Below are 24,787 nucleotides of genomic sequence, written 5' to 3'. Positions count from 1 at the left end.
ACACACACACACACACACGCACACATGCTGGACTTGTGTGTTTGAATGTACCTGCAGTTTGAAAAGTAAATTGGAGGTGGGGGCAACACCAGAGGTTGGAAGAACAGTTTGCAGACTCTTATAAGTAATCCAGAGCAGAGATGATGACAGCTTGTATTCAGGCATTGGCGAGCACCCATTGTGGGGGAATTTTAGGAAGAGGAATTGATAGGACTTGAGGGTTAGATAAGGAGGCTGAGGAAGAATGAAGAGTCAAGGATGATGTCATCATCTCTGACTTAGGCAACTGTGTAGGTGGCAGAGTGAAATGATGGTGGAATTTAGAAGGAACAGGTTGGAGAAAGAGTGAGAAGATGAGATCGAGGGATCTGTGAGCCGTTTGAGTGGAGATGTAGAGGCTCTTTTTGGTGCTCAGGTGTAAGGTCTGAGCTTAGGATACAGTTTGGGGAATTGAGATAAAAGTTTGGCCAATGAATGAGAGAGTATAGAGTCAGAAGAGTAGAGGCCCAAGATGAGAGTCTCCCCTAGGAAAGGCTTCAATTAAGCAAGATCGGGAGAGGTGGGGGAGATGATCCTGTCAAAAAGGCCAAGGGCATCCCCTGAGATGGAGGTAGCCCCAATGGAGAACCTGAAAAACAACGAGGTGGTGAATTCCAAACGTGGCCAAGAGACTGAAACAAAGTCAGACAGTCTTCCATTTGGCCATTCAGAGGTCATTACCGTAATGAGAACAGAGGAGACTGGGACTAGAAGTTTGTGGCAGTGCATGGAGTGGTTGGGCAGAGACAACGTGTAGACAGAGCAGAGCTTACTGATTAACTTATCCCATCTCAGCCATTTACTGGCTTTGTTAACTTGGGAAAGTCGTTTATCCTCAGCTGTACAACGGGAATATTAATAGCATCTCTCCAAGATGTCTGTGAAGTGTAAGCACAGAGTCTGGCACCGAGTGAGCACTCAGAAGCCAGCTGTTCCCACCATGGTTATGGTTATTCCCTCCTGTCACTGCTAGGAGGCAAGTGCTATGTTGGGCCTCGAGTGAGTAATGAAAACATGTCACACAAGGCCTTCATGGGGGCAAGTGTTTCTATCTAATGGACAGACTGGTAGACATCAAAACAGCATTGAATGTGCAGTAGGCACAGGGTGCATTTTGGAGGGTGGGACCATGGTGGGAGTGACAGTTAAAGGGTACAGGGTTTCTTTTTGGGGTGGTGAAAGTGTTCTAAAATTGGTTGTGGTGATGGTTGCACAACTCTGTGAACATACTAAAAACTATTGAATTGTACACTTAAAATGGGCAAATTGTATGGTGTATGAAGTATATCTCAGTAAAGATGTTAGAAAAAAAAATTAGCCGGACCAAGAAGGTAGGAAGAAGGAATGGTATTAGCAATCTCAGAAACATGAAACTGCATGGAGTGTCAGGGGAGCTTCGGGAATTGGGGAAAAGAGAGTAGAACACGTGTCAGGGATGTGCAGGGGCTGAGTGAGGATAGCTGCATTGGGCTGGCTCATGAAAGGCCTTGGGTGCTTTGGAAGTACGTGCAGCTCAGGAGGGATGAGGGTTATGGTAAAACAAATAAATAAAAGTGACGGGAGAGATTCTTAGGTTAGGTCAAGGTCAATGTGTGGGAAATGTCTAAGAATTTCTGTTTATATTTTTGCCTGGAAAGACTTTGTATGTTCCATTTTGTTTGTTAAAGGAGACTATATTGAATTGGTGAAATTAGATGATGGCTGTGGCTTGAACAGGAGGATGGGCTTATCTCAATCCCAAATTCCTCAGAGTCAGGTGTGATCCAAAGGGAGAAATAACACAATCCTGACAATCCACTGACCACAAGCAACAGAGAGGAGCTGAGCGGGCATTGGAAGAAGGGTGTGCAGAAGATAACCTGGGAGAGTTTGCACCTTGGAGTGAAAGGACCAAGCACTTTGAACTTCTGACCTCTGCGAGCCTGGGTCCCACACACATGTAAAGTTTTTCCCTAAGTACTTGAAGATCCATGTTGTCCCGACTGCCCTGGGGAGTGGCATCACTGCATGAAGAGAGCCCAGATACCCAGAGATTAATGAGCTGGCATGGATCATTGGTGGTGACCATGGCAGCCTGCTGCTGCTGCCCAAGAGGATGCTGGCCCCAGAGTTAGGGTGGAGGCTAAGGATAGGCAGAAGGGAGGTCTTGCTGTCATGAGCCAGCTCAGATTTTTTTTTTTTAATAAAGATTTTATTTTTCCTTTTTCTCCCAAAGCCCCCCAGTACATAGTTATGTATTTTTAGTTGTGGGTCCTTCTGGTTGTGGCATGTGGGACGCCACCTCAGCGTGGCCTGATGAGCAGTGCCATGTCCGCACCCAGGATTTGAACCGGCGAAACCCTGGGCCGCCACAGCACAGCATGTGAACCCAACCACTCGGCCATGGGACCGGCCCCCCCAGCTCAGATTTGATCCCTCAGTAGATGAAGAAAGGGGAAATTGTGAAGGGGGTGGGGATTGGTGGTATGATACAATTAGAAACTTGATCTGGGGCTCTGAAACGTGGATTTAGGAGGAGCCAGGCTGGAGGCAGGCAGCTATTCCAGCTCTCCACATGAGAGAGCATGGGCTGAACTAGGGCAGGAGTGGCATGAGGAAAGATGAAGGACTGGGTGAGAGACCAGCTTAGAGGATGAGACCCACAAGGTTGGGCCAGTTTTCATTAGGTATAGGAGTGAGAGGAGTTAGAAGTCAGACTTCTGACTTCATAAGTGACTTAGGTGGGCGTTGGAGCTGCTTCTGAGATGGGGACCTCCAGAGGAAGAGATGGATGGGCATGGATGGGGTGGTGGAAGAGGAGGTATTCTGTCTCAGATGTGCTGGGTCCGAGTGTCTGAGGGAGATGGCTGTGTGGATCTGGAGCTCAGGGGAAGTAGCACTAAAGATACCAATCTGGAAGTCATCAGTACACTGGCTGGCAGCAGTTCAGCCCACACTTGGCCATCTGTTGGCTTGCAGCCAGGGCAAGCCTCTCTTGAAAGCCGAGTTCTGCCCTGAGTCCTGCCAGGAGGCTGGAGAGCAGCCTTAATGGCAGGCCAAGTGGACACAAGAGTGGTCTGACGAGGACGTCTGGCATGGAGCCTAATTTGGCAGGCAGTGCAGGGAGAGCAACAGCCAGGGATTCCTCTTCGCATCCCTGCCGTGCCTCCTCCTGCATGACTGGGCACGGTAGTTTTTTGTTTTCTTTTTAACTAAACATAATTTTTTTTTTTAATTCCAAAAGTAAAGTTGTTGGAAGAGTGACTCAGCATGGACCTTTTGAGGGACAAGTTTTCACCACCTTGTTAAAACATTGATTGTCTATAGATACTGTGTCACCCTGTAGCCCCACTTATAGGATTGTATCCCTAGATTAGCACAGGATGGCGTATAGAGGTGTTCACACCAGCCTTGTTGGTAACAGAAATCTGTTCGAACCAACAGGACATTCAATGACAGGGGTATAGTTAAGTAACCATGATCTATCCTTTCAATGGAATAATATACAAGTACTCAAAAGCATGAAGTTCCATAAGGGCCTGGTTTCTGAGGTGGAGTCAGTACTGAAACCATGCCAAGGGCCTTTTGAGGTAGCCTCAGCATAGGTAGGCGTCAGCCATCTAGGGCCCGTGAAGATAGGCTTTCTAGGTGACCAGAGTTTCTGGATGGCAGTTTAAACATTTTGCATAAAACCCTTCTGGAAAGTATTAGTCTCACTTTCCCACTTTCTTAGCAGTACACACTGAACATAGCAGAGCTTCTCCTGTGTTAGGGCTGTGAGACTTGGAAATAAGATGGAACAGAACTGCCGTCCGTGAGGGCCCAGGTCTGCCTCCAAGTTTTGTCCTTGGGCTGCTGTCAGGCTGCCCACTCACCCTTCCCACTGTGATCAGAGTGCCTGCTACAGCACCCCAGACCCCATTTCTAACTTGTAGCTATTCTTGTGCTTTGGGCTCAGCTGTCAGACACACTCCTTCTTGTTAGGAAGGTCCGCATCAAGAATGAACAGGTGCAAGGACATGATGTAACAGTCTTTCTTATAAATCCTCTGCACCTGCTCAGGGTCAGGACCTTAGGGCCTCACTGGGTCACCAGGACCTTTCTTGAGTTCTTTGTGAGGCCAGGCATCGGGCAGACCATCGCTCCCTTTTTGGCCAGCTGTGTGGTGCTGAGCTTGTGATTTAATGCCTCGAAGCTTATCTACCCACTTGTAAAATGAAACAAATCACTGGCAGGTTGTTAGGATTCAACAGCACAGTGCCTAGCGAGAGTGGATGCTCAATAGATGTTAGTATGATTAGATGAGTGGCAGCTCTTTATTGCTACTGGAAGGGTACTAGGCTTTGGGATATAGGGGAGGAGAAGCTAAGGCCCCTATCCTGAAAGGGTGCACCGTATCATAGATTGTTTTGTTTCTGAGTTATTGAGCACTTGTTTTTTTTTAGATACAGCATTAGGCAGTAGAGACAGGGGATAGGGACCTGAATAAAGGGATCTGGAGACTGGAGTCGGGAGGGAGGAGCTTTGCCCAAGCTTGAGAATGAATGTAGAGGGCTAAGGATGCCCAAGCTTCCTCTACGTCCTCTTCAGTCTTGCCCCTCAGAAGGCTCTGTCTTCACAGATGCAAGACAGACCAGTCCTTAATGACCAGGTTCAAGCCTACCTTGTCTCCATTCTGGCTTTCCCAGACTCATGTCCACCTCCAGTGTATTCCCTGTTCTTTATGACGCATTCCTGCATGGCTCTGCGGGTGCCTGCAGCCTACTCCCCCAGGGATGGCTGGCTGGGGGAGATATGGACCAGGAGTATGAGGCTGTGATTAAATTGGAGGAGTGTGTTGAAAGGGAGCTGGAGCGCAACCCCTCGCTGTTGACAGTGCCATCCTCCCTTTCGCCACAAGGGGGTACACCAGGACCGTTTGGCTGCCAGAGAGCCTGGGGAAGGGGGTGTGGCTGGACCAGTGAGTCAGCCAAGCTGTGTCTCCTCTCCTTTGCATAGCACTTGCCTCTGGTGGCTGTCTCTTGGGACTCTGCCTTGGGCCCTACTTCCCTCAACCAAGTCCCGGTTGGCCTTCTCAGATTAAGTAGGGCTTGTGTCTCAGTGTCTTCTGTCTATCCATCTCTTCTTTCCCTCACCAACCTGTGCCCCAGCTTCCTGGTTTAGGAAGGGAAAGGCCAGGGGACATGCCCTGATGCTCTCCGCCTTGGTGCCCAGTGCAGGCTGCTCCAGTCTTGACTACCATGCTGTCTTCATTTACCCCAGGTCATGCTGGCAGCTCTCAGAGTTGGAGCAGCAGCTACCGCACAGTGTGACAGCCATGGACCAGGGGTCTTGGGGGCTCCAAGTAGGAGGTTGAGGCTGACCAGGGGTCAGGGCCACACTTCCCAGGCTCCCAGAAGCATTGCCTTTCCTCAAGTAGCCTCCATTCTTGTCCTGCGACCCTGTTCCCTCCAGGAGGACCGACTCTTCTCCTCCTAACCTCCTTCAGCATTTTGGAAGACACATAGGAGTACATGTGGCACATAAAGGTGCATATGTATAGAGTGACTCTGGGAGAGACCCAAACCAGGCACCCCAAACTTTCTGTAGGCACTGTAGGTACGCTCAGTCATGCTAGGAGTGGGGTTATTATCAGGTGATTGACAACTCTCTTCCCTTACCCTACACCGCAGTTTAAGGGGCCTTTCCATTGGCCTCCCTGGCTTCTGTCTCATTCAACACTTACTCCTTGGCTAACTTTTAAAAAATCTGTCCTGGAATATTGGCCTTTCTCTTCTTGTAGAGGCAGGAAAATCAAGGCTCTGAAGGGCCAGTTAGTCAGCTAGGCTGCTGTCACGTAACCTGATTGATGCCTGCTCTGCCTGTCTGTATCCACTGCCCTGCAGCTCAAGGGGCTGGGCTGGGGCAGCCCCCTGCATGTATGTGGGTGGTCCTGAGGAGCAGCAGGCAGACTTGTGGCGGGGAGAGGTGGGGGGTTGAGGGGTGGGGTAGGAAGGGATGTGTGGAGGAACAGCCCTGACTGGTTGCTGGGCACTACTTTCCTGGCCAACTCTGGCCTAGTCCTGGATACTTGCCCAGACCTTGTCCCCCCCAGCCACTCAGGCAATGGTTTTCAGGCCTTGACCTCAGCTGAGGCTTCATATTTGGCTGGCGGATGGGGCTTTCCCCTCTGAGGAGTCATCTGTGGTGTCCTTGATGCTGCAACTTGGCCTTTCCTGCCTGCCCCTGCCCCTGCTCTGATAGCTGCTCAGAGGCTCCACAGCCCTGGGCCTCCCCTGCACCTGCTGTCAGATCTGCCAAGGCTGCTCTATTGGGTATTCAGGCCTCTGGGCTTACCCTGAGATCGAGTGGCCCTCAGGGGCTGGGGTTGCAGAGAGTCAGTGCAGTCGGGCCTGACTAGGGTAAAGAGTGTCAGAGCTGACCAGGCTTCTGGAGGTAATCTTATCCAACCCTTTTATTTTACTGGGAAACTTACTCCCAGATGAGGCCCAAGGGCTTGCTTTTGGTCTCCTGACATCCGTCTTGGCTCCTCCTGTTCAATCACTCTACCTTCTTTGATTCTTTCCTTCATTTGTTCTTTCATTTGTTCACTCAAGGATGCCTGGACTGTGGCTCTGTGTGCCCGGCCCCCAACTTAGGAAAGGGTGGTCAGGTGAAAGAAGCCCTGCTTCTGGAGCCCTCACTGTTCCACCAGGCCTTGCCACATGCTATCTATCTTGGAGATTAAAGGGTTGGAGATCAAGGAGTATGGGTGAACTACAACCATGACCCAGCACACAGGGCCTGAGGCTGCCAGGTCATGGGTTGTAGCTCACCCATTTCCCCCCATCTTCAGCCTTTTAAGCTACAAGCCAGATACCATATGTCAGGGCCTGGGGGAAATGAGGGTCCTGGAGTGTTATCGATCCTTCAGGCCTGGCCCAGGCTCCATGCCTTCCTATCACCCGCATCTCTCCACTGGCTTCCGTAGTTTGGACCTAGCTTCTGCTCTGAGGCTCCCTGAGCAAGGGACAACTTGCCTCCCAGGGGCCAGCCCAGGTCCACATGCTGATCATGCTCGGTCTGGCATGTTACTGCTCTTCCTGCACATGTCCTGCCAGGCCCTTGAGAGTGAGTAAGGGGGCCTGGGAGTGCTATACAGGACCAGCCTGCATGGTTACTGCTCCTGCCACTTCCTGCCTGGCCCAAGCCTCTTGGCTCTGCTGGGCATGGGTATGGAATGGATTAACTCTGTTCCTGGCCCAGGCTGCTCTGTCCAGTTTCTATGAGCTGCAGGGAATGACACTTCATGCTGAGAGTAGCATGGCTTACAGCCCCTAAAGAGGCTTGATTCTGTGAGCCCATCTATAAGGCCTAAGTCTAAGCAAAGTGAGTATTTCCATAGCTTTGACTCTAGGCACTGTGGAGCTGGCAGGACCCAGCCTGACCTGGCTTAATCTACTGTGAACAGCAGTCTGGAGGCCCTAGAACTGTCTTCCCCCAACCACGTGAGTTCTAGCTTTCCTTAGTGTCCTTCCTCCAGAGTCTTTGCATGTAGAACAGAAGTCCACCATCACGAGCTGACAGGATCGCTCAGGCAGTGTGGCCAGTGCACCTGGGAGCCAGACATGGGCTTGGGCCAGCTTCTCAACAAGCTCACTGCCATAGCTGACCTTCCCTGGGCTGCCTGACACCTGGCCAGACCGGATCACTTTATCTCTCTCACTCACACTCCGGCAGACTTACATCTTTGGGAAAATGAAAAGAAGCTCTTTCTCGCAGCCCCAGATCCACTCCAACCTTCAGGTTTTATAACTGCAGTGGCAAGCCTGGAGAAGGAAGAGCTTGCTCAAGGTCAAAGTGCAGGGAAGCAGCAGAGGCGGGTATGGCCCCTGTCTCAATGGCCAGGGTTGCTAGATTCTTAGGCTGGGCTATGGCAGGGGAACATAAGGAAGCTGCCCTCCAAGCCCTGTGTCTCTCGGGACATGCCAGTCCCGTGGAGCCCTAGGACCTGGGTGGGGGTGTCCTGATGAGGGGTTGTCCATGTGGATCTCTACTCAGTCAGAGGAGAGCTTCTTGGAACTTGCCCTGGGTGCAGCAGTAACCGGTTCTGCCCCTCCCTTTGGCACATGGGACTGTCGCCTGCCTGGCACCCTCCTGACTGTCGAATGGATTGACTTCCTCATAGGATGTGAGAGATACTTTATTCTCCCAGCTGCAGGGACGAGGTGTTCCTGAGAGCATGAGGGTAATTAAATGTGGCTCTGCCACCACCACCTACCACCTGTCTCGGAGCTGGGAGAAGGGTGGCGAACCTGGGTCAAACATCCTGCTGCCTCCTTGACCTGGGGAGTGACACTCCCTTTTGATCCTTGTATCTGATATTGCTGGTGGGTGGTGCCACTGGCCCGTGGTGTCAGCTGGGCTACCTCTGCAGATCAGTCCCATCCCCCTCCTGCGAATGCTCACCTCACTAAAAGGCCCGCAGCAGGGGTGCCGGTCTAGGGACTAAGGAAGGAGAACTCACAGTCCTTTCCCTGTAGGAGCTCTGCCTTATGCCAACTGAAACCCAGTAGCTTGCATGTGGCTGTGCCAGCAGTAGACTCCAGGTTCTTCCCAAGGCTGCTGGCCCGCCAGCCCAGGGGCTTCCCATAGAGCAAGAGCTGCCCTTGGCTGCACCATCTCCTTCCTCGTCCTAAGTCCCCCAGGGCAGCAGCTCAGGGTGTGGTGGGTGGTGCAGAGTTGGGTCCTAGCCTCTGTCCAGGTCCCTGGGGCTGCCCAGAGCTTTATATGATCTTGCTGGTAGGTGAGGTGAGACATGGGCTTGGGGATAGGAGTCTCAGATTTTGAGCCAGCTCTCCTTCTCCAGGAGATAGCAAAGTGGGGCCTGTGTGTTTGCATGCCTGTGCTGTACAAGGGCCCCCTACAGCCTTTAGGAAGGGGAGAAGGATGTGCCAGAGCCCCAGAGGAAGGATCGGGACAGGCCATGGGAAGGAAGGGCAGGAGCCTTCTATGGAGCACTGAGTAGGACAGCCTCAGCAACAACCTAGAGTCGAGAACACAGACTACATGACTGGGGCTGAGGGTGTTAGTTGGGAAGCTCTGGGTAGGATTCTCTCTGCCAGAAGAGATGGATTGTGGTGTGCTGTGCTCAGTTTTCTCTGTATACCACTGCCTCTGTTCAGTGTCTGTGGCGGGTGCCCTGAGATGCTGGCCTTGCACAGCCTTTCACCAGGTGACTGGCCAGGAACCTGGGTCCAGATAGATTCCTCAAGCTGCTTGGGGCCAAGCTGTGGAACAGGATTCGAACTCAGGTCTCTGTGGCTCCAAAACCCAGGTTCTCTCTCCCCTGAGAGCCACTCGGCCACCTAAGGAGTGTCCTGAAACCAATGATCTGACAAAATGGGGCTGCAGAGGTGAGCTGGGGCTGTGGCATAGACCAGCTGATGGATGATGAGTGGTCCTGCACTTGCCATGGCAAGGGGTCCTGGACACTACAGTTGAGGGGAGGGCAGTGTCAAGGCTCTGGCTGGGGAATGGCAGGTGGGACCTCAGGGAGGGGAAGAAGAACTAGCATTTGATAGGAAGAGTTGGAACTCAGGGTTAGTCAGTTGGTATTATGTGAGGTTTGCAGGGGACCTGTGATAAGCCCTGGCAGAGGCCTGAGGGCAAAGAAGATGCTTAGTCTGTGCTGCATGTCCTGTGTAACCCCAGGGTTAATGGTTTCCATGCTATGGCTCTTACACTGGGAGTTGCAGATGTGGTGCTCTGACCCTGCAGAGCCAGCCAGCCAGTGCACACACCTGCCTTGGAACTGATATGAAGAAGAGGTCTCACTCACCTGCAAAGCCTAGAGAGGAGACAGGCATAGCACATTTGCCAATGAGGGGCTATGGCTTTGTTGGACCACCAGCTGGACTGTCTGTCCACATCTGTCCATCCATCTGAGTTTCTCTGCTTTGAGCCCCTGGAAGTTGCAACATTGGAGAGCCCCTGGGGCAGAACGAGCTCTGCAAGTGGAGCCCAGGTCTGGTGCCTTGAAAGCGGACCCTTACCTAGGCCCAGTGGGGAATGGTGGAACAGGCTCCAAGGCCCTGCTGCCCTCGTGGGGAGTAGGTACACTAGGCTCTAGGGAGCATATTTGCACATCTGGTTTCACTCAGCAGGCCGCAATTCCTGAAAACCCCTGAGCTCCCCAGGAGAGCATCGTTGAGTGACCTCTGGAAAAGCAGAAGTGAAGTCTGGGAACACACTGTCCTCTCACACTTTGCCATGGCCAGCTGGCCAGCAGGGCCCCTCTATGGGCCATGCAGCCATGGGTGAATCTAGAGCAGGGGGCTGCCCTGTATAGTGTACTGTGCCACGGGCTGCCTCTATGCCTGCTGGCTCCAGGGGCAGTGTGGCATGGTCCAAGACATTCCCTTCCTGCCTCCCCAGGGCCCTTGAGGAGGACTGGAGAGGCCACATGCTGCCTGCCCTTGGGAGCTCTGGAGGGGCTGAAATATCACTGTCAGGGCTGGCAGGACGTGGGAAACGTTTCAGGAAGTGGCTGGGGGCAGGGCTACCCAGCTGCCACCTCTCAAGGTCTGGTTGGGGCTGGCTGCCAAGCCCACACTTTGTCCCACAGAGAGGAGAAAGTGCTGGTCAGACTAGGAGTCCTCATGCCCTGCCAGCTGGGCTGGGGTGGTAATCAGGGGTGCCAGCTAGGGTCAGAGCTCTGCTGCTGAAGGGTCCTGGGCCAGGAGACCTGGGTTGAGGGAAACCGGGAGGTGAAGGGACAGGTGGAAGCTATGGGGCCAGCTTGAGTCTGGTGCGACCCTAGGAGCTATGTGAGGAACAGCCGCACCAGGTGGGTGTTGGGCTGCAGCCTGCCCAGGAGCCTTCAGAGAGCTCAGCTGGACCCTGCTGGAGCTGGGGCAGTGGCCTTTGACACAGGCAACCTCAAGGTGGTGAGTGGTGCCCTGTGGAGGAGGGTGGGCAGGACCTCTCACTTTCTAGGCTGGAGGAGTGCCCTCCCAACCCAGCTTCTCTGGCTGGGCCTGGGGAAGCAGCCCTGTCTTCTATACTTCAAGGGCTTTTCTCTAGTGCATCCTGTAGACTTCCCTGGAGGTCTTTCTTGGGGCAGAGATCATAGGTAGGTCACTCTAGCTGGACAATAGCACTGGTAGAGCAGAGTCAAGGGTTGAGGCTAAGGCAGTGCTAGGGCTGAAAGTGTAGGGCCTCCCAGGCTGTGGGGAAGAGGCAGGGCACTAGCTCTTAGGCCACAGGGGCCACTGGGTAAAGGTGACAATGACACATTGGCATTGGAGGACTTCACTCTCCTGACAGTGTCAAGAGTGGACTTGGGAGCAGGGAGCCAAGATATGGGGCAGGAGGCCAGCAAAAGGGCACTGTGGCCGTGAGGAGGCCTGGAGATGGAGTTGGGGAGAGATGTACCAGAACACTGGGGACAGGTGACACTAGGAAGCAGAAGAGGTGTGAGAACGTTTTGGGTGGGGTGAGGGGTGCTGAGAAGTAGGCCCAAGGCCCTCAGGGAAGGCTGGAGGCACTGGGAAACAGTTGGACAGCTTCCTCTGAAGAGGGGTTTAGGTCAGACTTCAGAGGGAACTTCCTGATAGCAGCAGCATCTTCTTGGACATGAGAAATCAGCCTCTGAGGAAGTCTTTTGCTATGAGAGATCCCAGACTGGCCAGACATTCCTGGTGCTGGGCCACGGAGGGGAGGATTTGGGGTAGACAGCTGGGCTTGTGGGTAGACCAGAGTGGTCCCCCGAGTCTGTGCTAAGCAGAACACTGCTCATGCCTCAGCCCAGGCACGTCTCGGCCTCTTAGGGGCCGTCACCAAAGCTGTCAGGCTGCTAAGCCCAGGGCACAGAGCAGAACTAGCCCCTGCCTTCCCAGAGCCCCTGGCGTCCTCGGCTGCCCTTCGGGGTAGGCCAGGGCTGGGTGGCTCGGTCTGCCACGAAGCTCTCAACAAGTTCCAGGCCTCTCCTCCTGTGCTCAGATCCCACCCCCAGTCACACCCCCTCCTCTGCATCCACATCCGTCAGAGCAGGAAGCTGGTGGGGGGAGATTTCTAATGGCCTCTTCAGCCCTGAGGACTGTCTGAAGTGCCTGGGGCTGCCAGCCCCTGGGCCCGAGTGCAGGATTTCTCAGACAGGGTCACAGCTGGTTCAGAAGCCTGTGTGGTCCAAGCTGAGGGATCAGGTCGCCTGCCTGCCTCCAGCTTGCCTTCTTAGCTGGCAGGCTGTCCCCTCTCCCTGGGTCACAGGGAAACTCAGAGCTTGGCTAGCGAAAGTGGTCTGGAATGGCCCCTTGACATCGTCCCTGGGGGTTTTAAAAATGAGTTTCCTGGTAAGGAAGACTCTTCAGACCTTGGGCAGGATTCTCAGTAGAGTCTCCCGGGTTTGCTCTGATCCGACACACGCCAGCAGAAACCACCCGGCCTTCTGCGTTCCAGCAGTGCTGGGAGCCATGGCTTCCCCAGATGCAGCGTCAGCAGAACGCAGCAACCAAGGCACGGGGTGTTTGCTTTAGGGCCCGTGCTAAACCCCCAGGGTGGAGAGGCGTGCAAAGGAGAGCCTAGCCCTCAGCTGTGCCCCTTTCATTCACATGCACACCCTTCTAGCTTCTCTAGGAATGGCTGACTCCACAAGTGATGCCAGAGGGACTTGTCCATGAGTCATGGCAGTCCAGGGCCATTGTCAGGTGGCAATGAGTGTCCAGGCTACTCCCAAGGTTGTGGAGGGGGCATGCTCTGGCCTCTCTCACCCCTCTGCCACCTGCCTTTTCTGGGACTAAAGTCTGGGTAGGCAGCTGGGTCCATATCTGAAAGGCCCATCCTGGGCCAAGGGCTGTGGGAGAGTGTGATCAGGGATGTCAAGGGTGGAGGAGGAGAGGAGACCAGAGCTGGAAATGGACAGAATCTATCAGGCGTGATCCACATCTCAGCCACACTATGCCTGACTATGGGACTCTGGACAAGTTTCATGTTCTCTCTCATTTCTCTTTGAGTCTGTGAAATGGGCATGGCTGGGAAGTCTAGCACACAGGGTGCTTCTGGCATGGGGCTGAGTACTCAGCAGGGCCCCATCTGTTTCTAGTTAGAGTGGGTCTTGGTTGCCCCCTTGTGTTGGGGTGCTGACTCCCACTTGACGAGTGCCAGGTGTTGGATGGAGTCAGTAGGGGCTGGAGGAGGAGAGGGTACTTGGTGGTGGGGAGTGAGCCTTCCCAGGGAGAGAAGCCATATGGAGCAAAGGCAGAGGCTAGGGCAGAGGAAGTTGCACACTGCTAGAGAGCTTGAGAGGCTAAAGTGGGAGGTGACAGCACCCAGGGAAGCTTTCCAGCAACATGGATGCCTGGGGGAGGCCTGGCCCTTGGATGCTTTGGAGGGTGGGAATCAGGAGGCTGGGTTGGGGTCCGGGGCCTGGACTTGCTGTCCCAGAGAATAGGGGGGCCCCTGGCATGAGGGGTCCTGACAAGAGGACTGGGTTTTGCCCTGAGGCCCTCTCTGTGCATCTGGCCTAGCCCTCAGGCCCAGCTGTGAGCTGGAGAGGAAGGCGTCTCATCGCCTGAGAAGGGCTCTCGATTGGCTGCGGTGGCTGAGTGGATAAACGGACAGGTTTGGGCTGGCAGCTGCTGCACCACACAGTCTGACCCAGAACACCACATTCTGGGCCGGGCTTTCAGCTGCTGTCTGCTCCGCAGCTTCCCCTAGTGGAGATCTGAGCACCTGCTGTGCCTGGACCAGAACCCCCTGCCCCCTTTTTTTTTTTTCAAGTATCACAATGTTCATTGAGAGATACAAGTATATAAAGTCAGGGCATGAGTATGACTCGAAAAATTACTTAGACTTACTTTCAATGCTGTAATCAGAGGGGCCAATTCATATTCTCACCATTTATTTCACACCCACAACAACCACTCCAAGGTCATTAACGATCTCTCAAAACTGATCGGTTTTGTACAGGTAAACCATGTTTCTTTTAAAAAGAGTTGTGCACTTGTCCAGAGTCAAGGATATTAAAACCTAGGCATAAAGTCCATTACTAAAGGTAGAAATGCAGGTGATATACTGTTACGGCAACAGCCATCAATTACAGTTAACAACCAAATGGATAATCAGCTAATGCAGCAACTCAAGTATTACTGAGCACAGCACCTTTTCTCATCCATGCCTTGTTCCAGACATAGGTGGGCCTTGGCCAGACTGTGGTGAGGATGGAGAGGAATAGAGCCCAGGGCCAGGGCTCATGGCAGACAGCTTGGGGTGAGGACATCGAAGTGTACACACTTCCTGGGCGAAAAGACAGCAGCGTTCATGGCACAGAACAGGGCCCTGGTGGCTTCTCCTTGCCCCACCTTGCCCTCTGTTCTGTCCTCCTTTAGGGTGGCCATGGGAGAAAAGTAGGTGTGAAGGGTAGAGTGATGGTGAAGGCAGCAGATGGTGAAGGCCTCCTGCAAGCCTCATGAGGTTAAAGTCGACTCTGTGAGTGCCAGGAGCCACAGAGGACTTAAGTGCTTCCTGCCATCAGGCTGCCACCCAGAGATGCAAGTGGAAGGCATCCACTCCAGTGGTGTGCATACCCCTCCCTCCCACATACTCTTCCATCTCTCCTTTACACATCTGACTCCATGCTGAGATCAGTCTTCTCTTGATGGGGCATGGGAGGAGGGGCATCACAGGAATCTCCTAAGCCTGTGGAGGGATCATGTGCCTCACGCTCCCTTCCTGTCTCAACAGCTCAGGATAGCATGTCCTTCTAGGCCCATGGATACACAAGGAGGCCTTAATTGGGAGCTTGTGGAAATGTTTGCAAGTGTGACCCTTTCTGTCATCCTCTCGGTAGCCTCCCCAGGGGATGGAAAGCATACAGTCCCCAGTCAGTAGAGGCCAACCTCGGCTGTTGGGCATTCATACACACACACACACACACACACACACATGCACACACACACGCACACACGCACAGGTCCCTTCTCAACAGCTCTCCTTGGTGTTGACATCACTACCACAGTGTCCCCCGTTTCAAAATTCAGGAGTAAACCCTCCTGCTGTCTTCACCAACTCTCTTCCCAGTGTTTCATTCATTCCACACTTATTTACTGAGCATGAAAACACACAAGAACATGCTCTATCCTAGGCTCTAGGATACTGTGGTGACCCAAAGTCCCTGCCATTGTGGAGCTTATGTGTCCTATGCCAGGTGGGATAAGTGTTACAAAGAAAAGTAGCACAAGTGAAAGGACAGAGTGATGGGGCTACTCGGGAGAGGCCTCTGAAGAGGGGATGTTTGAGGAGAGATTGTCACTTTCCAGGCAAGGGGACAGGGAAAGGCCTTGAGGTGACAAGGTGCAGATGAGTGACGTGGTCTGCTTTGTGTCTTGAGAAGATTGCTGTGGCTGCTGTGTGGAGGACAGACTGAGGGGTGAGAGGCAAGGGCAAAAGCCGGGAGACTGTCAGGTTGTTGTCACAATCCCTCTGGGTCTCACCTGTCCTGCCTCCCCAGGGCCCTTCTGCTCTGTCCTCTCCCTTTTCCCTTACCCCTGTTCTTAAGAGCTCAGGAGAGCCCATAGGATTGGCCAGGCTGCCTCCAGCCACTCCTAGGGCAAGGCCAATCTTTCCTCCCAGCCTCATCCCTCCCTCATACCACTCATTCGCTCTCCAGGCCACTTGTCACTCACACCATCCTGTTAGCTATTTCCTTTGTATTTTCCTGTCCCTGTCCTCTGCTCTGAGCCAGGCTGGCATACCCTCTCATCCTCTCAGTCCTGTCTCTGTGTCCTCTCCACTTTATTCCCAGGGCTTGTGGTATCTCCTTTATTTCATCTACATTATTTCTGCCTGGAGGTATGTTGGCTTGCTCCCCTAACCCTGTGGCCCTTGAGGGCAGGCCCATGTTTTATTCTGCTCTAGGTTAGGGCCATCCTAGAGTCCACCATGCAGAAGGGCCTCAAAGGCTGTGAGTTGTGAATGGCACCTTGGGTTGAGGTTTCCCAGGCCTCCTTGCCATCTGGGGGAACAATGGTTCTACTTGTGCTTGGACTCTGGGGCTCAATATGTTGGCTTGTGGCCCAAGGGTCTGGGAGCATCTCCAGGGCCTTGGCCTGACTGCCCTGGAGTAGGCCCTGAGCCAGCAGGGAGGTGGAACAGGGACAGGAGTGCAGGGTAGCAGCAGGACACAACTGCCGGGGAGAGACTGGGGCCCAGCGTAAGATTGGGGATGGAGAATTGGGGCACTGGGGAGGGCCAGCCCTCACCTCCCACCTTTGGGTTTTAGACCTGAAGCTGCACCTGCAGAGCACTGACTATGGCAACTTCCTGGCCAACGAGGCATCACCACTGACAGTGTCAGTCATCGATGACCGGCTCAAGGAGAAGATGGTGGTGGAGTTCCGCCACATGAGGAACCACGCCTATGAGCCACTCGCCAGTTTCCTGGACTTCATTACGTGAGTGTGCCTTATAGTGACCTCCCCTCCCACTGGGCTGGACAGCTACACCTGCCAGAGTTGGCTCAGCATAGGCTCAGGCCTGCTGCCTGCAGAGTCCTCCCGGACTGTATGGCTGGGCTGGTTAATCAACAACCCTGGACCTACAGGCCACCACCCATAAAGTGGGGTCATCAGCTCCTTCACTGCTGGCCGGGAATCTGGTGGGCAGGCAAGAGTATCCCATGCTGTAGTGCCAGATGAAGCCCCCTTTCCCTGCATGCCTGGTGTTACAGAGATTGGGATGGGGAGACCAGGCATGATGGGAGCCCTTTTCTTCACTCCCTCTACAGCACTCATACTGAACACTCACTGGGCACCCACCCCCTGTGCCAGGGTCAGGCGTCAGGGGATGACAGAGCTCTGAAGAGTCAGGTTCTTGGGGTGGACCATTCAGGTTCTTTGGCCCTGTCTGGACTGAGGCCCATTCTCTATCTTGTCTGACCATGGCCCTGGGTCTCGGGGAGAAGGGGTTGGGGGTGGGGGAGTGGAACACCTGGCTGTCTTTCCTAGTCTATGTTGCCCAGGCCTGCACGCTTAAGACCCTTGGCTGCCCAGCTTCCCTATCATATAACCCTTGGGTGCAGCCCTGCCTCCACTAAGCTCCTGGAGGTGCTGAGCAGAGGAAAGGACCCTAGGACCTGCAGGTGGCGGGGAGGGCTCCTGGATGAGGCAGCCTCTACTTGCCAGGTGTGCTTGTGGAAACAGGGAGGTAGAGAGGCCCCCTCTGCAGGGATGCCCGGGAGCCATGAGCCAGGGCCCAGTGGATGAAGAGACAGCCCCTATCCAAGTAGCTGCCCCACACAGGTGGTGAGCAGAGGCATGATCGGTGACTGGTTTATGTGAGTGTGCTCTGTGCTGGTGGAGTGTGAGTATGTGTTACAGGGAAGTATTTCCAGGCACTCTTCCGGGTAATGTCTAGCTTCTGCCATTCCCTGATGACGGTGCCCCCACCCTCCTTCTTGAGACCTGGCACACCTGCTCTGCTTGTCCCTGCAGGGACATGCTGGATGCCTGCTGCCTGACCTGATTCCCACCCCCAGCAAGGAGCAGCCACTTTCTCAAGATCCACTTGCTCAAGTGGGTGCTGCAGCCAGAAGGGCTCCATTCTCGAGTGAGGACCACAGGCTGGAATACCTGAAGGGCTCAGGGAACCTGCCCAGGCTGGGAAGCAGGCTGTCTCCTGGGGGCCTCCTTCCCTGGGGGCCTCCTTCCCCAGGGGCCTTCCTGCTGTGCTTGCTTTGCCCATAATCACACTGCCCTGGCCCCGGTCAAGGTACAACCAACGTGGTCCTACTGGGCCAGGAGGCCAGAGATAGGGTGTGTCTTGTGCTGCTGCATTGGGGGTCACACCACAGCACCCCATCTGTCAGTCATCCCCTGGCCTGGGCCTGTGTGTCCCTTGCCCCAAGGCCAGAGTCAAGGATGTACCAGGAAGCAGAGCCTGGCCTTCACCTTGTTTGCACAAGGCTCCTTTGGCTTCCTGGTGAATGTTCTGGCCTTGCCAGCTAGGTTGGCCAGAGGAGGCCTGGCCCCATGCCAGTGGTCGGAGGGCAGATGTCATCCATCCTGCTGCCCACTTGGCCACCTGCCTGTGCAGCTAGGCCCTGGCCTGTGTTAGTGCCCTCAGAGGCTTAGTCTCAGCCTGCCAGGCCATGAAACTGGAGAGGGCTCTGAGCGTGACTGAGGCTGCACAGCCGCCAGCTCTTTGCTGGAGGTTGGCTGTAAGCACCAAGCGTGCTTAAAGCAGCCAAGCGCTGTCCTGTGGCAGGCTGTCACTTCTCCGCCCCTTCCATTCATAGGTGATTGTGGCTTAGAGGCTTCCATCCCCTCACTCCTGCCCTCACTCAGGAAGAGCTCACCAGCCATGTGTTAGCCCATCTGAGCCTGTGGCTGCTCATTTCATGACCTTGTCATCTCCAGTGACCCACTCCTCTGCTCTTTACTTCAGCCACCTCCATCGATAACTGCCCAAGGCAATGTCACCACTTGGAACTGCTCCACCCATGAAATTGCTGAGTCAGGCACCCCCTCTCTACCCACAACCCTCAGTTCTTCCAGCCCAGTCTCAGTCCCTTGTGGGACGTGGGTTCCGGACACAGCAGGACTCTGGGCCTAGCTTCCTCCCCTGCTGCCCCTTCTGTCTTGATTTTCCTCCCTCCCCAGCTGAAGTTCCCTGCTCTATCATTCACGCACTCTTCTGCCAACATCCGCAGCTCTTTTGGCTGCCTGTCTCATGGTCCCGCCCGGCTGGCAGCCCCCCAGCCCTGGAGGAGTCCCAGCAGCCTCCAGCCTGGAGGCGCTCTCCCCTGCCTCTGCTGCCGGGAGCAAAGCTGGGGAAGCTGACATTGGGCGGATGATCCCTGCTGCCAGAAATGCACGCTCACCAGCTCAGCTGGCTTCAGCTTGTCTCTACCCAGCTGCCTGCTTCCTCTCCCCACAGCACCTTGCAGCCCCCCACCAAGGATGGGAGGACCACTTCCTCATCTTAAATACCGTCCCTCTCCTGCCCCCAACCTTCTCTGTGCAGATGGCCCACCTCCTCCTCCACAGAGGCGATAAAAGCCAATTTGCCTCTCATCTCTGCATCTGTACCTGCCCCCCCCCCCCCCCACCAACACAACCCTGTTCCAATGTCAGAGGTGCTCTCCTTTTCTCTTGGGTCCTCCTTCCCCTAATGTCCTGAGTCCCCACTCCCGGACCCTGAGTGGCCACTCATCTACAGCCACCTTCCCTTCCGCATTAATCCCATTAGCATCTAAACAAGCTCAGATCTCTCACATCATTAAAATCTTGTCTCATGGGGACTAAACTTTTACATTCACTCTCTGTTCTCTCACCATCCCTCATCCTTCAAGCCTCCAGTCTGTGCAGTCCCATCACTCCACCGCGAGGCTCTGGCTAAGGTCACTGCTGACCTTCATGTGGTCAAGGTCTCCAGGCCTGATCAGAAGCCACCCTCCACTCACCTCCTCCCAGCAGTCTCCTGCCTCTTGTGGTGTTTCTCTGATTTAACTCCTGCCTCCCTGACTGTTCTTTCCCTATCTCCTCCTCCACTTCCTCCACTCTGGGTCATTCCAGGAGTGAGGAGTGTTGCAGAAAGAGGTGAACCCTTCTGTAGGGACCAGTCCAGGAGATCTCCCCCAGGCTGGGAACTCACAACTGGCTTCCCTGAGGAAGTGACTGTTTGGCTGAGAGGAAGGGTATTTAAAGGAAGAATTGGGGGAGGGATGTTCTAGACTGAGGGAATCATACATGTCCTGAGCAGCTAGAGCATGGAGCCTCATATCTTAGAGATGTCCAGAGGAATGTAGCCAGAGAAGAGAATGTGGTCCCCCAAGTTGGTGAAAGCATTAGTTAGAGGCTCCATCTGGGTGTGAAGACTTGAAACAATGCCATTGCTACCCACAGAGAAAACTGGCCCAGCTGGGCAGAGGTTGGGACCACTACAGAGGTCACCTTAGCTCCATCCCTCAGAGTCTCTTAGTTACCTTCAGAGCTGCCCCAGGATGGCTGGAACAGGCTTCTGCAGGAGATGCTGAGTTCCTTGTCACTGAAGGTGTGCAAACGGAAGCTAGTCAAGGCCTTCCCGTGGTGAGAGACAGTGTCCAATGGTTTTGTAGATCCTAGCCAGCCTTCAGCCAACACACATGACCAGTGTCAGCTCTGGGCCAGGCCCAATGCTAGGAGGGAGGGAGATGTATGGATGTAATGGGATGAGTGCCAGTGGTGGTGTCAACAGCTCCAGGAAAGGCCTGTGGGCAGCTGCTACAAGTGGAGCCCTGGGTCACATGAGGCTTGCTGGCATTGACAGGACTCCAGGATCAGGTAGGGTTAGAGAGGTCACTCGGGAGAGTATGTGGTCAGAGTGGAGGCAGCTGCCTGGCATGGGGCAGACAGGCCCTGAGTGAGAGAGTTCCCCCTGAAGTAGACGGTTACCAGTCATGTGGTCTTGAAATGATTCAGCTCAATTTCACAGCAATAATATGTAATATGCCCCTATACCAAGGGCTCCTTCCAGGCCCAGCTTGCTGTGTGACTTGAGTTAGAGCCTCTATTAGGGTTTTTTGGCTTTGGAGAGGATCTTGACCTGGGCCATTCCATGATGGCTTCCCGTAGGAGAGTAGGCCCCAAAGGGGAGCTAGGAGAGTTGCTTGTGGGAGAAGTGAGTCTGGTCTCTGGGGATTTGCAGGTGGGTCACAAAGTCCTTTGTCGTTAGATGAGCGAGCCTCCCTGGAGGGGGCCATCCCCAATGTGCAGCATCTGCCTGTGGCCCTGGTACCCACTGGCAGAGCTGGAGCAGAGTAACCTGTATCGTCTGGGGAAGGTAAGGTCCCATCTTTCTCCTGTACCATAGGCTTCAGTGCTACCAGCCTGGAGTGGGCAGCTGCAAGGAGGCTTTGTCCCAGGACAGTGGCCTCAAGTGCCCAGTGGGCCTATTAGCATACCTGCCATTCTCCCTAGGACACATTGCTTCAACCTGGGGCCCTGCTGGGTCACAGAGGGCATCAAGTTTCTTTTGGCCTCCCTATCCTGGCCCTCCAGCACCCTCTATCCACAACTACTGTTTCTATAGGCTGGGGCTCTAGGCCTGCTGTGGTTTCTGGGATCTGGGCTAGACCTGGCTTCTGCCTTGAGGGAGAGCCAGCACCAGTACTGTTCCCCTGAGCCTGAGGGAGAGCACATAGGAGCTCTTCAAGGCCCGGAAAGCTCAGGTCAAGTCATTGGGTCAATAGACCCAGCTGGGCCTCTGGAGAGGGGCAGGATTTTAATGAGGAGAAAGTCCGGGCCTTATAAGCCCTGCTGTGGACCACATTTCGGTCATTCTGATTGTATGGGGGGAAACTGAGGCTTGACAGGTAGTGTGCTGAGACCATAGCTTATCTGTGTCCACTTTCTACCCTGGGCAGGGCTCTGCAGGACTCAGATGTGATTGAGCACAGATGCTGTTATTAGCAATCCCTGCTGGGAGCTGTGGATGGACAGACTGGCAGGGTTACCTAGTCCTTATGGCCGCCTCAGCAGCACCAGGCGGCCCCTAGGGCCAAGATGGTGAGAATGTGGAAGCAAGTCATGTTGCTCCAGCAGGTGGCGCCAAAGGGCACAGCAGAAGGACATGGCTTGGCTAGGGGCTCTGAAGACTTCTTGGAGGAAGTGTCTTCCTAAACTCCAACCAGAGACTTCTGTGGGCCCAAGCTGAATCTCCAAGGCACAGGGTGAGGGACGGCCTCTGGGCAGAAGAATACGTACTGCCCGACTCCCACCCTATGAAGGCCTCTTTGGCCTGGCGGGCAGCCGCCTGTCCGCTCCCCAGCTGTCTTCCTCTGGAGGGAGATGCTGACCAGCTGGAACCTCATTCTCTCCTATTGAGGCCAAATGAGGGGAGGACTGGCGGAGTGGCTTTCTGGGGGCAGGGAGACAGCTGCTGAAGCCAGGCAAGGAGGAGGAGGATTTCCCTGCCTGCTGGAGGTGTTGGCCTTGGAGAAGCAGACAGCTGGACCAGTGTCATCTCTGCCAGGTCTGCCCTGCCTCCTCTCTCCCAGGAAAGAGGATTCTGGCTCTCACTGGGCAGGGGAGAAAAGCAGGGGCTGCTGTTGCAGTGACCTTGCAGTTGACTCAGGGGAAGGGAACTGCTGGGCCTGGCGCAGAATCATCCAAGGCTGGCCTCGCCTAGGTTAGGGGGCCTTGGAAGGGGCTGGGGTGTATGATTCTAAATGACCCTTACTTGGTTCAGCATTTTTCTTGGTGCCCAGGTAGAACTTCTAGCAGGAGAAGCTGGGGGTAGCCAGGGGGCTACCACCAGCCCCTAAATCTGCTGTCAGGGCTGAAAAGTGAATCATAGCTGGCCTGTTCCACTTCACTGGAGGGATAGCAGCAAAGCCAGGCAGTAGAGTCTTACCTCCTTTGGGCCCTAACCCCAGCCCCACCCCTATCATAAACAGATACCCTGAGTTGTGGGCACAAGGAGTGGGGAGATTTAGAAAAAGGAAACTGGCCTCTGAGAAGACAAGGCTAGATGGGGAGTATAGAGCCCCAGGGCATGGGTAGAGGTGCGTGGACACTGGCTATAGGGTCATAGAGCTCCTCTAACTTATAGTGTGACAAGGCCTGGAGCCTTTACTCTCTGTGCCTTATTTCCTCTGACAGTGGGGCTGGTGACGCTGGTGGTTGTGGGATCAATTAGATAGTACAGGTCTAAGAGGTAAACTGTTCTCCCCTTCCCTGTCCAAAGGGTTGTGAGAGCGTAAAAGAACATCCTTAGGTTCAGGAGTGGGGGTCTCTGTGACTGTCTCAGGGAACATGATGGCTTGAGTGGGGCTGGATAGTGTGCAGGTTGAGTGTTGTGAGAGGTGAAGTATAGCCTGGGTCCTGGGGTACATGAGATTCTGGAGGCGTCAGGAGCAGGAGGGATGTGCTGTCCAGGGTAGAGAAGATGCAGGCTGGGGCTGGAGACCAAGGCACAAAGTTCTGATGGGCTCTCTCTGAGGTCCCTCCACTCTGCCAGTTCTTTCAGGTCAGGGGTAGAAGGATGACCATTTGGGCTTCTTGGCTTGCAGCTGCAAATGGGCCCTGCCTGAAGCCCTCAGTTTGAGAAGGGGGGCCTGTCTCTTCTCAGCACACATCCTGTAGCTGACCCAGCTGGACTGGGGGCGGAGAGAGGGCAGCTGCCTGGCCCCAAGCCCAGGAGAGCAGAGGTCATGGCAGGGCGCTGGGCCGGTTGGGAGGTGGGGAAGTATGGAGCAAGCAGGGGGTGTGGGGGTCAGGCCAGGACAGGAGCTATGGCTTCTTTCTCCTGCCACCTTCCTGGAGGGCCCTGTGGAAGCTCCCTCACTGCCAGCCCCCTGTGCTAAAGCCTGGGCCCTTACCTCCTTCCCTCTCTTCTCTTGCTATTGAGGGCCACTTCCCACCAGGGATCTTCCTTGGACGGCCTTAGCATTGGGTGCTCAAGATATTGTCACAGGACAGGGGCCTAGCCGTGGCCCAGCCAAAAGCTAGGGCAGAGCTTGTGCTTAGTGCCCAATTCAGGGCAGCAGCTTCCATCCCAGCTTTCACCCTTCAATGGGAGCCCCACTCTGGCCTTGTAGGATGCCTTCCCCCAAAGGCTTATCTCGCTCCCTTGTACCCTGGGTTCATCACTGGCGACAGGATGGAGGACTGCTGTGGCTCTTGCAGCCTGACCGTGGCCTGGGGCCCTTCTGCCTCTTCATCCCATCCCCACATAGGTGAATATACAGAGCTCTCTGTCCCAGCCCCTTTGTAGCATTGTCTTCATGGTTGGGGTCAGAGCTTGCCTCTTGCCAAGTCTGAACTGGGCAGCCTCACCCCTCCTCATCTCCATAGCCCCTCTGCTGCCCATGTACTATCTGGAGCAGAGAGCCTGGGGGGGGGCAGCCTCAGCCTGGGACTGACCTGAGCTCAGCCTCCTGTCCAGGTCTCTGGGTCTCCTCCAGGCAATCCTAGGTAGATGTCTGACCCTGGCCTCAGGCCCTCAAGGAGGAGGCAGTGCTCTGGCTTTGGAGTGGGGCTGCACAGGGCAGCTGTCTGCCTGCTCTGTCTCTGCCTGACCTGGGGCATGACTCCAGAGGGGCCCTCCCACTGGCTCCTCTCTAGCCTTTCTTAGAGAAGCTTCTCTCCATCCCATTCCTGAGCCCTTCCTCCCCTTGCTGTCTCCCCCTCCCTCTCTCTCCCCACCCAGCAGCCAGAGTGACCCTAACTGGACTGTAGTACTCCCTGCTTACATCCTGCTCATAGATCCTTAGTGCTCAAAATGAAGGCAGGACTCTCAGCTTGGCCTGCAGGACCAGCCTCCAGGCAGCACTGCCCTGGTTCCTTTCCCTTTGGAAACACTGACTGTGCTTAGTTCCTCGAATGCATCTGTCACTCAATGAATGCCTCTGGGCCTCTGCACACACTGTTCCCTCTTCTCAGAACACTTTCATCTCCTAGTTCTTTCATCCCCTAGGCTGGCCTGTGTGCCTCACCTCCATGCGCCCCTGGTTCCCATGTCCTGCCAGAACACTGTTCACCCTGTGGGACAGTTACCTGTTTTCCAGTCACTCATGGGACATGGATTCCGCTGTCCTCTCCCACCAAGGGAGGGGCCCTGTCTGTCCTGTGCTCCTGGTGCTGGAGTAGGGGGCACACTTGGGCAGGGAGACATGCCAATGGCGTTTGTCTACAGCACCCTTGAGGCAGCACTCGTTGAGGGGTTGGTGGCCTGTACAGGGTGGGGGCAAGGGTGTGGTGTTGTGCCAGGGCTTTCAAACCCTCCCTGACGGGCTGCCCTGCTGTTGTGTGCC

At 54.7% G+C, this 24,787-nt stretch overlaps 1 protein-coding gene across 1 annotated transcript in view; it reads left to right on the top strand.

The window, feature by feature from the left end:
• ATP6V0D1 (ATPase H+ transporting V0 subunit d1) overlaps positions 1-24,787 on the top strand; it is a 36,249-nt gene that overhangs the window by 5,193 nt on the left and 6,269 nt on the right. Inside the window, exon 2 of the mRNA XM_046681768.1 lies at positions 16,277-16,448. Coding sequence (XP_046537724.1) covers positions 16,277-16,448 — 172 coding nt within the window. The remainder of the gene's footprint in view (positions 1-16,276; positions 16,449-24,787) is intronic.

Source organism: Equus quagga, chromosome 13 (assembly GCF_021613505.1).
Source record: "Equus quagga isolate Etosha38 chromosome 13, UCLA_HA_Equagga_1.0, whole genome shotgun sequence".
NCBI lineage: Eukaryota > Metazoa > Chordata > Mammalia > Perissodactyla > Equidae > Equus > Equus quagga.
The sequence above is the reverse complement of the archived record's forward strand: the minus strand, read 5'-3'. Positions and strand labels throughout refer to the sequence as shown.